Here is a 13,644-nt window from a genome sequence, read left to right on the forward strand (position 1 = left end):
GTGACATCTTTTCATGAACAGAAAAGAAGATGCTCATTTGGGGCTTCCCCATACCCCTTTTGTTAATGGGCACAAAAGAGGAACCGCGTAAAGGTTTCTGAGCACCTTTATAAAGGCGTACTTCCTCCAAAGAGGGGGGAGGGTTTCAGTTCAAACATGGAGCGAACCACTGGTAAGCCATCCCATTAGTGCCATTTTAGGACTCTCGAAAGGGGTAACATAATATATAATATGGTATGCCTTAACTGTACTGGAAAAGAAGGAGCCGATATTTCTTGTCCTATGATGAACTACCAATTGAGGTTTCCGCCAAATGAACAGAAGAATTAGTTGGGAATAATGAGTCTTCCTTAAATTATACTTCCTATTAGGTAGAGATTTGAACAAAGGTTGGGATGGTCTATCTACAGCAAGGTGAATTGATTGGCACTCCTTCATTTGAAGCAGTTTTCCATTTGGGGTACTTCCTCAGAAATGAGAAAAAAGCAGCGAGCTCCCTTGCGTTACATGTAGAGGACCACCCAAAAATTATATATTCCCATCTCCCACCCTACTTAGCCTTTGCCAAAATGAGTGTGTGCCTCTTTAGGCAGCGTTTTTGTGCGTAAGAGGATGTTTTCCCTCTTGAGGAACTGAATCAAAAAGGGGGGAGAGGCAGTGGTATAATCATATGTATTTGGCAAGTGGGGGGACGATACGCCGACAGCAAAATGGAAGTGATATATATAGATAATACCCTCCCTCCCTATGCCTTCAAAGTCTGCCTTTTTTAAAACGTGGTTTTTCCTCTGAATTAAAAACACGCCTGCTAAAGGGGGTTACCCTAATTCACCAGCATACGTAATAATCACCCAGGTGAAAAATATGGAAATGGACGATATGCTCAACATATTTCCCAATTGTATAGAAAAAAAATATTTTACCAATAATACGCAGAAGTACGTATAAATATACCGTATAGTAATATTATATATTATATAAATATTATGCATAAATATTTTAGGCATTTTTTAAATGCTTTTATATCTATATGTACGTACATATGCCGTGCTAATTATTTTCGCGTTGCATATTTTTTTTTACCTCTGCATAAACGGTGAATCCCACGCTTCTAACTTTTGCCTAGTCGGCAGACGCAAAATGGACCAGCCGGGAATCGAACCCGGGAGCTTTCGCATGCGAAGCGAACGTGATACCACTACACCACTAGCCCAAGAATACATAACATCATACTTTGCCTATAGAGAGGAACTATTTTTCGAAGCGGAGCGGCCAAAGTGGGGAAGTTCCCGCTCGGTGCTTCGTCGTAGGCCTCGAAAGGGTTGTTTTCAGGGGGTTACTCAAGAGGGTTGTTTTCAGGGGGTTACTCCTGGGGGTTGCTTCAAATCTTTTGTTCCATTTTGAGCGAACTTCCCAGGAGCGAGGATGGCCTGTTGGGGATACATCCTCTTGTTCCCATTTTATCGGCGTATGCAAAATGATAATTGTGCCCCTCGACACCATTTTTTTTTCCCCCCCTCAATTGTGATGTAGCACTAACAGGTTGTTCACGTAATAGCGTTAATTTATGTGTGACAAGTGGGCGTGATAATAAAATCGCTCAGGATTTTCTTTCCTCTAAGTTGCAGCGTGTCGTACGGGACAAGCCCCCCCCCAAAAAAATGCAAAGCAATTCGCTCACGGGGAATTTTTAAAAGGGGAACACATGCCCAGGGGCACGGACACATCGGGTAAGATTAGCAGGTGGATGTTAAGAAAGCGGTGCTGGCACATCGGTTACCCTTGGCGGGCGTGTTTCACTTCGCCGTGGGTGCGTAATATGGGGAGGGGAAAGGGGAAAATTGCCCAATTTAGCTTTTCGCAGGTTGACCATACCGCTTTGTGTGTAACGGGGGGAAAATACAGAGGACACTGCTTCGTTGGGGGCACTCAGCTGCGACTTCTTCACCACGAGTGATATTTTTGCAAATGGTCCAGGGGGATAGCGAAATGGGGGGGAAATGCCCGAGGTGTTTCAGCAGTTGAATTTGCTCTGCGTTGGTTCGCCATTACTTTTTAAAAAAATTTTTTTTTTGTTTCGCGGATCCATTTGAAAGTGCTACCTGAGAGGGACACCTTGAGCACCCTCACGCTTCTAACTTGGGGAGGCCCCCTTTGCCGCTTCACCGCGCCGCTATGGAGCTGGTGACGTGGGAGGACCAATTGGATGGTGGCGAGGTGGAAACGGTTGGGGGGATAGGCACCAGAAAAGGAGAGGCCTCAAGGAGTCGAAGTAATAGCAGAGAAGGAGTCGAGGCAAACGAGAACATCCCCTGGAATATCGCCTCCATGAACAGCGAAAATAAAAAGTACCTGCTCAGGAGCTACGTGGAAAAAATCAAGCGAATGAGCCAGCACAGCGTGAAGCCAAAGTATTATGACATCCTCGGCGTCAGTAGCAACGCGGATGGAAAAACCATAAGGAGGAGTTACCTCCAACTGTCGAAGCTCTTCAGTGTCCACAAGAAGCTGTCCCTCGAACATGAAGAGTGTTATCATTACATCCAAAAGGCGTATCAAATGCTGACAGATAAATTTGAAAAATTCTACTACGATGTGTTAAATGGATATATCCATGAATCCACCATCGAGACATGTAGGAGACAGTTGGAGGTGGAAGCAGACGTCATATACACAAATAAAATGAACGAAGTAAAAAATGTGTATTGGGAAAAACTCAAAGAAGAGGAAGAAAAAAACGGATTAATCATAGAGAAGGCTTTATTTGGAAATTTAACTTTAAAGGAAGAACATATAAATAATTGCCTTAACATGGATGTCATAACAGAGAATGATTTAGAAGGTCCCTTTCTTGACCTTACAACCATTTTGCAATCTCGAATTGAAAACAGCTCCTTTCTATTCAATGATGAATTTTCATTTGCCCATTTCTGTGATGTACCCAAACCCTTGATTAAAATTCCCTGTAGGAAGGACGTATCCTACGCGGACATTTTGCAAAGCACAGAAATGTACTTATATGTAAAGTATAAATTTTTAAATACCGATCATGAGCTGATTGTAGTGGATAGATGCAGATTCACTCTCCCACAGAGTACCCATCGAGCTTTCGGAAATCGTATTTGTGGACCCTTTTCTCCAGTCAACGTGATTAAAATGAAGCACTTGACCAATTCGCTGGTTGATACCATTTTCCACTTCTTCTCCAAAAATAAATTTTACATCACCCTGTTCACCACTATTCTTCTCTGCGCCCAGTCGGTGAAGTCGGCGTAGCGGAGTGGCAGCGGTGTGGCAGCGGTGTGGCGGCGGAGTAACAACAGGGTAGCAGCAGGGTAGCGGCGTGGAGGCGAGTCGCTGAAGGAGCGGACCTCACTTTGAACGCGCACTGTTGGCAACTTGATAGCGGAGTGTGGGGTCCATTCGCTCGCCGCGATGCTACCCTCTGTTCGATTTGTGAGCCCCCTTCTCGCCCAGCTGCTCCAAGGATAAGTATTCATTTACAAACAGAGACAATCCCTTGTGTAGTCCCTCGCACAGGGCAGATCTCCCCGCATGGGTGGGCCCCCCCGTCAGTGCCTCACGAAGTTGCGTTCTGGTGGAATCGTCCAGGAAAGTCAGAAAGAGGTAAAATGTGTCTCGAGTGAATACAAAGTGGGGGGGTTCGCTATAGTCTCCGTGGGCATGCAGCCCGTTCGGGTTATTCCGGGTGTTGTTTGCACTTGGGTCATTTTCCCCATTATTATCACTCTCCATAAACTCCTTCCCAAACAGATCAGACGAGCCACGCTGCTCATCGCCGTTTTTGAAAAACCAGTTTGCAATAAAATCGCAGGAGTCTCTCTTGCGCAGGTCTTCCAGCTGGACAAGCAGCTCGTTTATTTTCCCAACCAGCTGCTCATTTTCTGTTCTATATTTTTTATTTTCTTTGATTAAATTTCTCCTTGGAGCGTCATCTTCCGAAATGTGCCTTCTCCGTCCGAAGTACTTCATGACGTAGTCGTAGGGGTTTTCCACTTTGTCCCTGTTCCGTATCAGCTTCACAAACAAGTGGACGAATACAAAAAAGACGTTACTTTCTGCTAAGTATTTTTTGAAGTGGTATAACTGATTTTTCTCTTTATTTTTTTTCATCCCTTTGAGGTACTTCCTCACCATGGTGCGCTCGTCCTCGTCATGCAGTGGTGCCGCGGAGGCGGTGCATTCTCCGCGGCTGCTACCCTGGCCATTGCATTCGTCACTGCGTTCGTCACGGCGCTCGCCACTGCATTCACCACTGCATTCACCACTGCAATCGTCGCTGCAATCGTCGCTCCTGTCGCTGCTGCTGGTCGTGCCTGGGGTGGGGCAATTCCCCAATTTCATGAGCAGGCTTTCTCCCCGAGCACACTTCATAATGCATCGTAGAAATTCTAAGCAGCTTATGCAATTTTTTTTTCCCTTACATTTGCGCACATGGATGGACTGAGCTATTCGGGTAACCCACTTGGCATCTCAACAAATTTTACTTCTCCCCCAATGGGTGTGTATGGGGGCATTCACTTTATTTTGTGCAAATTTTGCGAACCCTACGCAGTGGCATGTTAGCGTGTCTATTTTGTTCGTCACGCGGGGAAAAAAAAAAAAAAAAAAGGACGTGCCGCTTTAAAATGCGGACCATATGTTCAGTGGGAAGAGTCCAAATGGACCTATGAGTTAGACAGATAGTGCACGTTACTCTGTTTGAAGCCCATGCCAAATGGGGTGCGCAAATGAGGGTGAAAACCCATTCGCGCGCGTGATGCGTGATTCGCCCTCCGCAGAAGGGCCCCTTTTTTGTGCTGCGGTTTTACGAAAAAATAGCCCCAGGGGTGGGGAGCGGTTACGTTAGTGTGCTGTGCCGATGAAGTACTTCGATGGATCGCTCTGCGTGGCTGCGTCGATGAGGTGCTTCGATGGACCGCTCTGCATGGCTGCGTCTGTGAGGCACTTCGATGGACCGCTCCGCGTAACTGCGTCGGTGAGTCGCATCGATTTGCTGCTTGTCTGCCCCGCTTCAGTGCTCCACCCGGCGGGTCATCCCCCGTCGTACACGGGGCGCTGGTCAATCCTCACCGTCTTACAAACATAGTCATGTCCTGCCGTGTGTACATTCAACCCATCCCTAGCGTTAACGATGTCAGAAATTTGGTCATTATGTATATTCTGTACATTACATTCAAGATTTCCAAAGTAGGCATTGTAAATATAAAACTTTGAAGTGAAGTGATCATTAGTTTGAACCACATTGGCGATAAAATGTTCGTCATTCATGAAGATACTTTTATTGAATGTGCATGATAAGAATCCATTCCCGAAGGTGAAAGGGGATTGAAAATTTCGAATATCCCAAATTTTTGTTTGTCCATCAAGTCCAGAAGTAAGAAGGTAGTAATTACTTTTACTAAAAGTAACAGATTCTACAGAATAACCATTATGGGCATTAAATTGTGTGTGTACCAATTTTGATTCATGTCCATCCCATATTTTTATATGACCATCTTTAGACACAGAGGAATAGAGATTTCCATCTGATGTGCCACTGATGCAATTTATGGTGGCACTATGATGTTGGTTTTGTTTTTCATATGAAGTGAAACACTGTAAGGTCTCCAAATCGAAAAGTTTTACAATATTTTCATTTTTATTACATGCATATAAAAAATCTCCACAAGGATGGACATAGAGATATACGAACGGTTTTTTATCTTGTATGACTACATTTTGAGTAGGGAGATCATTTATTATTTTTCCCCTTATATTTCTTCGGTACCTAAATTGTTGCTTTTTTTTTTTTAATATTTTACTCACATCGATAATTTGAATAGTGCAATCATCGCTAGCTGAGAATAACAGATTTTTTACAGGGTGGAATTTCAGGCAGTTAATTTTTCCCATATGTTTATTGTCAATGATGTGTATTTTTCTCTTCTTCACATTATCATATATTTTACAAATTTTAATGACGTGATCTGCTCCACCTGAGCAGAGCACATTTCTTGTGTTGTTCGTCGCACAGCAAGTGACTTTATGTTGGTGAATTAATTCTACTCGGTCGGTGATGTCATAGGAATATGCTATCCTTCCTCCCTTTTCCTTTTTTAATGAATCTAAATTTAGGACAGTAGTCTCATTGTTACTACGTAGCTGTGCATTTTTTATGAATATACCGTATGTTTTCAACTTTGCAATTTGGTCATTCCGTTGGTCGTCTTTTTTTCCACCTTCTTCCTCCATGTCCTTTTCGAATTCAGGCCCCCCTTTGTACAAGCTCTTCGAGTATAGCTTGAACAGGTAATTTTCCTCCTTCACTGTTTTACTTTGCTCTAAATTTATTTCCTTCCTCAGGGTTTCGAACGAATCGGTTAGGTCGTCGTCCCTGAGTTGTTTTAGCACCGCTTCGTAAAATGCGATTTTGTTGATGTCTCCGATTTGTTTGGGTTTTTTCTGCTCCGCGGGGGGGGGTCCACCTCCCTCGGTTTGGCAGGGTTCCCCACTTTGGCGGGGTTCTCCACTTTGGAGGGGTTCCCCAGTTTGCAGGTTCTCCCCAGTTTGCAGGTTCTCCCCTGCTTTGTTGCTTTCCCCATCTTGGCCGCTGCCCCCAGCTGGGTCGCCCCCCTTACTGGGCGCGAACAAACTGCTGACGCTGAACCCCTTCATTCTTGAGCCACTTCAAAACGACCCTGTCGTAGTTTATCGAGCGGGCCACGCATACAGAGGTGCGCAGATAGGCATGTGCACAGGCAGCCATCTATACCTGCACATGCATGCGCGACTGCGGGGAGGAGCAGGGGCTACCTCTACCTTTCTTCTTCACATATAATTAAGCTGCACAGAAACGAGTGGCTAATTTGCATAGCCCCATTTTTGCTACCTTCAAAATGTGGGGAAAAAAAAAATACTACCTTCTGCTGATCTTCGCGAAGGGTTGAGAAGCGCCCCTTTTGGTAAAGTGCGAACCGTGAGCAATGGTCATTCAAAATGAAGTCAGGTGAATTCACGGAGGACTCGGCATCTGACATGAATCTCTAATAAGCACAACTAAACGGAGTTACCCAAATGAACGTACGTATCAACTGAGATGCGAATAAGGAAATGGAGCCGTTCCGTTTCGTTCGCCTTTAAGAAGTGCATAAAAATGAAGTGAGCGTTGGGTGGGTACCTGCAACGATCATTTTTTTTTTTCTTCCAAAAAATATATTTTTTTATTTCCCATCTGTCCCTCTTCTTAAAAGGCATCACCGCGGGGATATAGGCCCCTAAACGTGTTGGAACCATTTTAACGCATTTTTCCGTGTATAAAGGACGTAGGTGTGGCATGCCAATTGAATACCTTCCATTTTCTCCCTCGTCAACTCTCTTATTTATGTGCATGCATCTTCTATGCTTAGAAGAATGTCCCAAATGGGATGGCCAACAAATAGTGCCTCAAATTTGGGGAGGGCCATGCGGGAGAGAGAGTTAATACAGCCAATGCGGACACATATATTCAACGTGGTGAAAAAAAAAAAAATAATTGCAAATGGACCATCGGAGGAAAGTAGAAAATAACTGCGTTTTTAAAACTACCCCCTGGTGTTAGATGATTGTACACTTTTTTTTGTGCTTTATATTTGTGTAAAGCTACGGAGAGGGTCTTTTTTCTCCACTCGGGTGAAGCAGCGGAACATGGTTAGCCATTCTGATGCACAGAATAGTGAAGGTTGACTCGGACAGTTAGCGGAAAGGCCTGCCCTACCGGAAGAGCAATCAGAGCAATCAATCGGTATGAGACACATCACGCATATGCGCTACTCGATGCTTTTTCCCTTTTGTGTTTCCCCCATTTGGTTTACATAATCGAGAAATGTGTATTTTCCACTTCCTGCTGTTGCACGGTTATCTCCTGACCGATACGTAGGAACCGGCTAGTAATTTCTGCCCCCACTCCTCCACTTTTATCCCAAAACGGGGGCTATCCCATTTGTGTGGAGGGGGGGGGGAACTTCCTTCAATTTGTTGCCACATTTTTAAACGTTTCCGACGTGGCATTCAAAATGACCACTTCTCTGTGCGAACGAACGCTTAAGAGGGTGCGAGGGTCCACCAAAAGGGAAAACCCAATTGCGCTAATTCGTCGGCGCAGTTCCGCCGCGTCGGTTTGGGTTAGTCGATTTCGCTTTGTTCGTGCCCGGTGTCGATTTTGCCGCTCTGTCGCTACTCTGTTGCGATTATGTTGCCGTTATGTTGCCACTATGTTGCCATTCCGTTTCTATTCTTCCTTTTCGGCTGGCCACTTCGCGCGCCTCGCGCTGCCCCGCACACGGAAGGGATATGAAGTCTTTACCAAAATGGGAAGCAACCTTGGCGATATTTCTTCAATAGCTAAGAGCATTTCGCTCTGTGTCTACTTCAACTGCGCGCATGTACGGAGGCGCCGCCGCCCGCATGCATAAACGTGTGCCAATTATTAGCATAGATACACTGAACTGTTTCTGCGCGGACGGGACAAAAAATGGCCTATCGACGGTTTTCACCTGTCGTGCGCATCGAATTGAAAATTGAAAAAAAATTGGCTGCGCGTATGCGCATGTTATGTATATAGTTATGTATGCATGTACGTACGTACGTTTTTTTTTTTTTTTTTTTTTCTTGCTGCGATCAGCTTTGTTCTGCCAGGTTATTTTTTTTTTTTTTTCTCCTGCCAACTTCTTCAAACCGAAATGCGACAGTGCAACTTTCTTCCAACTCATCTTCCCCCTGTAAATAAATTGCAACTCCATTCTTGGTTCATCCACATATGCGTGTTATTATTGCGCATACCATTTCCCCGCGATGTGAATACGTATATTTGAATGCTCGTATGCGTTTTTCAGTCTTCAAAGTTGAAGCAACCTTTCAGATGAACAGGCAAGACGCAAGAGATGAAATGCGCAAAGTGGAACAAATCACTCACGTTCACAATTTTCCTCCTTTTATATGTGAACAATGCGGTTAACGCGAATAGGAATGAACTGAAAGGAACGGATGGGGTGGATGTTCCCAACCAGAAGGACATCACCAACGATTACAACATCTTTGAGCGTATTTCAAGTGAAGGACAAAGCGCAAGTAGCAAAAGGGCAAGTGGCAAAAGGGCAAGTGTCAAAAGCGCAAGTAGCAACGATGATAGCCATATCTCCCAGAGTGACGCACAACACGCAGAAGAAGGAAGTGATGCAAAGCAAGGCAATACTTTCCTCGATGAAAAAAATAGTGTAAAAAATGTAGAAACTTATTTCATACAGGAAGGACAAGATAAAGCGAACCATACTGAACTGCACATGGAGAAGGAGGGGAAAGCAGTGGGCCATGTACAAAAGAATGCCAACTTGAGAAGCACGTCCTACGTCTCCTCACAGGGTGCAGTAAACCAGGCGTATAACTTCGCTCAGGAGAATCCCCCCCCCTTGGGCAAAAATGGTGCGTATATTGAACAGGTGACGAGGGCTCAGGATGATGTGAATACGACCGGAAATGATGGGGGAAGTAGGAGCGGTGAAGAAGGGCCCACAGACGGGGGAGATGGAAAAGATGGCGTGTCAAGTGGCAAGCCTGGAGAAACAATTAGCAGCACTCCTGAGAGCACCTCTGGAGAATCTTCAAAAGAGAACCAAGAGAAGAGAGACAAAGAAAAGGAGACGGAAGATAAGAGTAACCTCGAAGATAGTAAAAGCAACGAAAAGACAGACCAAGAGAATGGCAAGACCACAGCAGAGAAACCGAATAGCCACAGTGAGTCCACCACCACCCCGAGTGATGTTGGTACACGCGATAGTGAAGAAAAAGCAGAGGGAGACAGGCAAACTGGTATATCGCCTACCGGAGAACAGCGTACGGGAGACACCCCCACTTTAGACCACGCAGAGAAAATAAAAAATACGCTGCTCAAGGAGGGGAGAGAATTGAAGGAGACGACGAGCATGATCGATAACGCAGTGTACAACATGGAGCAGTTCATTTTAAAAACGAAGTTCTACACTACGGCAATCCGAAACTTCGTGCACTTCAAAGTTAACCACATTTGTGAATACTCCAAGTGTGGGTCCAACGCTCGCTGCTACATTGTGGAGAAGGATAAGGAGGAGTGCAGATGTATGGCTAACTACATGCCTGATGAAAGTGTGGATTATTTTAAGTGCATACCGAAGACGGAAAAGGATTGCTCGAAGGACAACGGGAATTGTGACGTGAATGCAGAGTGCTCCATTGATAAAAACAAAAATATAAAATGCCAATGTAAGTATAGTTATATTGGGGATGGTATTTTCTGCGTCATTGGTTCTCAGGAGAAGCAGTCGTTGTGCCTTCTGCTCGTGCTGCTAATTTGCGTTCTCCATAAGTTTCTTTTTTAGAGAAGCAAGGAGAGGGTCGCTGTTGGGTAAGGAAGTTTATCCTGACGGTGCTGTAGTTTTTGGTGTTCTTGGTGTTGTAGGGGGAAGGCGTGATGTTCCCCTTGAGAAGCATGTTCACATATACCAAGTGGGGTACCCCCAATGGAATGCCTTTTATTTTCACGTGGAAAATACATACACAAAAATTGAAGCCCCCCTTTTGGGGTAAATGTTTTTTGGGAGTTGCATGCCGCTTTTTTTCGCCCCCCTTTTTGCCCCAATTTCGACGTTGTAATTTTGTTTTTCCCCTCCACATTGACCCAACATGAGCATTTGTTGTTTTGCGACTTTCAATAAAGGTTACATAACTCCTCTTCCCCGTTGTGTTTAATTTTTTACCTTTCCGAATTGGTGCAACTTTTGAGTTTGTTTTGCTTTTTAATACAGCTACGTAACTTCTTTTCCCTTTTCCCATTTTTGCTTAATTTTTTGTTAATTTTTTTTTTTTTTTTTTTTTTCTCCTACTTTCAACGCGTTGTGCAGAATCGTACACGCTATACGCCTGCGTTGCGAAGCTTTGTTAACAAAATGGGTGCCGCTTCAGTGGGCCTTTCCAGCTGAGGGCGCGGCCGCAAACATCGGGGGAATCAGCAACCATCATGACGATAAAAGGTGAAATGCAAAATGTACTTCCCATATGGAGGAGGAACAAAAAAGTGATGAGTAAGACTGCACAAAGTGGGCATCATTTTCTTACCCACTTGGGAAAAAGGCTGATTATACAAAGTGTGGCACAGACAGGCAGGGAGAACCGCTGCATGGGCCCAGCCCAAGTGGGAGCCCATTGGAGAGGCAGAATGAACGGCGTCACAACTGAAGAGAGGAAAAAATCTATTTCGATATTATGCACTCCGAGGGAGTACCACACCGCTAGGGATATGCAAAAATTGTGGCTTCAGACATATCAAACGGACATGAATTTTGAACAAATCACACGCATTTTGAAATCCCTTGGGAGGGAAAAACCAACTGTGGAGGGGAAAAAAAACACAGAAAGAAAAGTCAGTTTGCTACTACCACATATATATAAAGAATGCGAAAGAAACTATATCCATTTTTCTTGCATTTTACACAACCTACACAAGTTGAGAGATAATTTCACGAAGGAATATAAGGAAAAGGTGTACATAAAAATGGAGGAATTATTCCTTCGCAATGTTAATGTCTTTACCATCAAAGAAATGACAATCATATTAAAGTGTTTGCTGGAGGAGAGAAAAATCAAGTGTGACAAAATGGTGCAGTTCTGCGCGTATAAATTTATGCACGTTTTATGTGTGGATATTTTATACAAAATGAGAAAGGAGCCTTCGTTTGATTTGCGCTTCCTTTCCGTTCTTTGCACACATTTTAAGGGGTGCATAGAGAATTATTTTTTTTCCAACGTGGGGAAAACAAACAGGGAGGATGAAATGGACCGTTTTTACCAAGCTGTACGTAGTTTAGGAAGCACCACTGATTATGGAGTTTTTGCGAGTTGCTCAGAAAATGGATCTCCTAGATATGGAAGCAACCTTTTCAACCTGCACGACGTGTCTGCTTTTATGTTTTTTTTGACGAAATGTAAATCGGCTTGTTGTCCAATGTATACATTCCTATCGCATGTGTACGTGTCGGTGAGCTTCCTGGGGGAAATAGCCTACCCTTTTTATGCGAAGCTAGAACGTCACTTTTTGAAGTTCGAAAGAGGTACGAAGTTTTGCTTTTCCGGGGGTAGTCGCACAGGGGGGACTGCTCCCGTGGAGGAGCACATGGAGGAGATCGACGAGAAGATAGTCGAGGAGGATGCGCGTGAACACCCCGACGAAGTGGCAGGCGCGCAGAATAACCTCGAATCAATATCAAAAGGCGAAATAATGCAATACATCTCACGTTTATTGCAGAGTGAGAGCCGTTTCAACCGTACTACTGCTTCACCCTTGCACAAGAAGGGGGATAAAGAGAGTGGGGTCATACGGGAGAACGTCCACAGCATGGCCGTTATCATCCATAGTAGTGTCAAAGCAAAGGAACGAAACATATTCACATACGTCTTAGCAAATTATCTTCTACTAAAATGTACACCTTTTTTAAATTTAATCGACATATGCAACATGTTCGAATTATTCATTTTGGACAGAACAACTGCTGCAGGGGCGGATGTGTATGGCGCCGTTTTTGCAAAGATCCGGCGGTTAATTATGGCTGAGGCGAGCACCAAAACGATGGCAATATTCTGCATAAGCAGCGCACGACTGAGGGGAGAGCTACGTGGATCGTTCTTGGATCACATCCTGGCGTTGTACCGAATCGTTTTGCAGAAGGGAAGGGGGTTATCTGTGGAATACGCCAACAACAATCGGAGAAATCACAAAAATTTGTCATTCCCCTTTGGAAGAGAAAACACGGTGATTTTTTCCAACGTGAGTAATTTTTTGTCCAGCCATAAAATCAGTTCTCTGTTTTATTTACTCTACTTGAGGAAATTTAACGACTTTTTAAATGCCTTGCTTGTTCATAAAAAAAGGGGCCATTGTTGTGCCTCCCTGATAAGCAAAATCGATATGCACGATTTGCTCAAAACATTTGTCAGCGTTTTTAAGATGTATGAACAAAATGGTCCTTACGACGGAAGACGGAGGGAAGAAATTTCAATACATTTAGATAAGTCTTCTGAATATTTACTGCAATTTTTGGAGGATATTTGCTTCGAAAAAATAATTTCTGTAGAGGGGTATTTTTCGAAGGACGTGCCACTTGCGTATGCGGAGGCGGATCGTTTGAAGAGAATAAAAATTCTGAATAGGTCATGTTATTTTTTCACATTGTTACTCCCCATGATTAAAAAATTGCAAATGGGGAATATCATTAATGACAGGACTGGGAAATTACTAACCCGAGTTTTCACGTCTTTTAAAAGCAGCATAAGGAGAACTTACCAAGACGAACTTTTTAGCGTCAACTGCAAGAGCGGCCAAAGCAGCAAAAGTTATGTGCACATTTGGAACTTTTTTTTTATGTTGAATGATGCGCGTGGCGAGGGGTGAGCATTTTGATGAAGCACCAGCATGTCGAAGTTTTCGCCTCGCGCGACTCTGACACACGTGGGAGGGCGCAAACGCGTATCACACATCGCAGCACAGAACGCAGTACAGAACGCAGTACAAAGCGCAGTACAGAGCGCAGTACAGAGCACAGTACACAGCATGCACCACGCCAGTGTCTATTTATTTCG

The 13,644-nt window shown here is 44.2% G+C and overlaps 5 protein-coding genes and 1 non-coding gene across 6 annotated transcripts; 3 read left to right on the forward strand and 3 right to left on the reverse strand.

Moving 5' to 3' along the window:
* Positions 1–1,141: 1,141 nt before the first annotated feature.
* Positions 1,142–1,213, reverse strand: PCYB_113677. The gene has a single exon. It is a non-coding gene; the product is annotated as a tRNA-Ala (tRNA).
* A 962-nt stretch (positions 1,214–2,175) lies between these two features.
* PCYB_113680 (DnaJ domain containing protein) lies at positions 2,176–3,261 on the forward strand (the record flags this gene model as incomplete). The annotated part of the gene is made up of 1 exon (XM_004223247.1): positions 2,176–3,261. A coding segment is annotated over one exon (1,086 nt), but the record flags the coding sequence as incomplete, so codon positions are not given.
* A 183-nt stretch (positions 3,262–3,444) lies between these two features.
* On the reverse strand, positions 3,445–4,134 carry PCYB_113690 (hypothetical protein; the record flags this gene model as incomplete). Its single annotated transcript, XM_004223248.1, has 1 exon — positions 3,445–4,134. A coding segment is annotated over one exon (690 nt), but the record flags the coding sequence as incomplete, so codon positions are not given.
* A 960-nt stretch (positions 4,135–5,094) lies between these two features.
* On the reverse strand, positions 5,095–6,678 carry PCYB_113700 (cleavage stimulation factor subunit 1-like protein; the record flags this gene model as incomplete). The annotated part of the gene is made up of 1 exon (XM_004223249.1): positions 5,095–6,678. A coding segment is annotated over one exon (1,584 nt), but the record flags the coding sequence as incomplete, so codon positions are not given.
* A 2,243-nt stretch (positions 6,679–8,921) lies between these two features.
* PCYB_113710 (merozoite surface protein 10 putative) lies at positions 8,922–10,391 on the forward strand (the record flags this gene model as incomplete). Its single annotated transcript, XM_004223250.1, has 2 exons — positions 8,922–9,771; positions 9,904–10,391. The coding sequence occupies 2 exons, from the start codon at positions 8,922–8,924 to the stop codon at positions 10,389–10,391; spliced, it is 1,338 nt and encodes a 445-aa protein (XP_004223298.1).
* Positions 10,392–11,725: 1,334 nt separating this feature from the next.
* PCYB_113720 (hypothetical protein) lies at positions 11,726–13,450 on the forward strand (the record flags this gene model as incomplete). The annotated part of the gene is made up of 1 exon (XM_004223251.1): positions 11,726–13,450. A coding segment is annotated over one exon (1,725 nt), but the record flags the coding sequence as incomplete, so codon positions are not given.
* Positions 13,451–13,644: the final 194 nt, after the last annotated feature.

This window comes from Plasmodium cynomolgi, chromosome 11 (assembly GCF_000321355.1).
Source record: "Plasmodium cynomolgi strain B DNA, chromosome 11, whole genome shotgun sequence".
NCBI lineage: Eukaryota > Apicomplexa > Aconoidasida > Haemosporida > Plasmodiidae > Plasmodium > Plasmodium cynomolgi.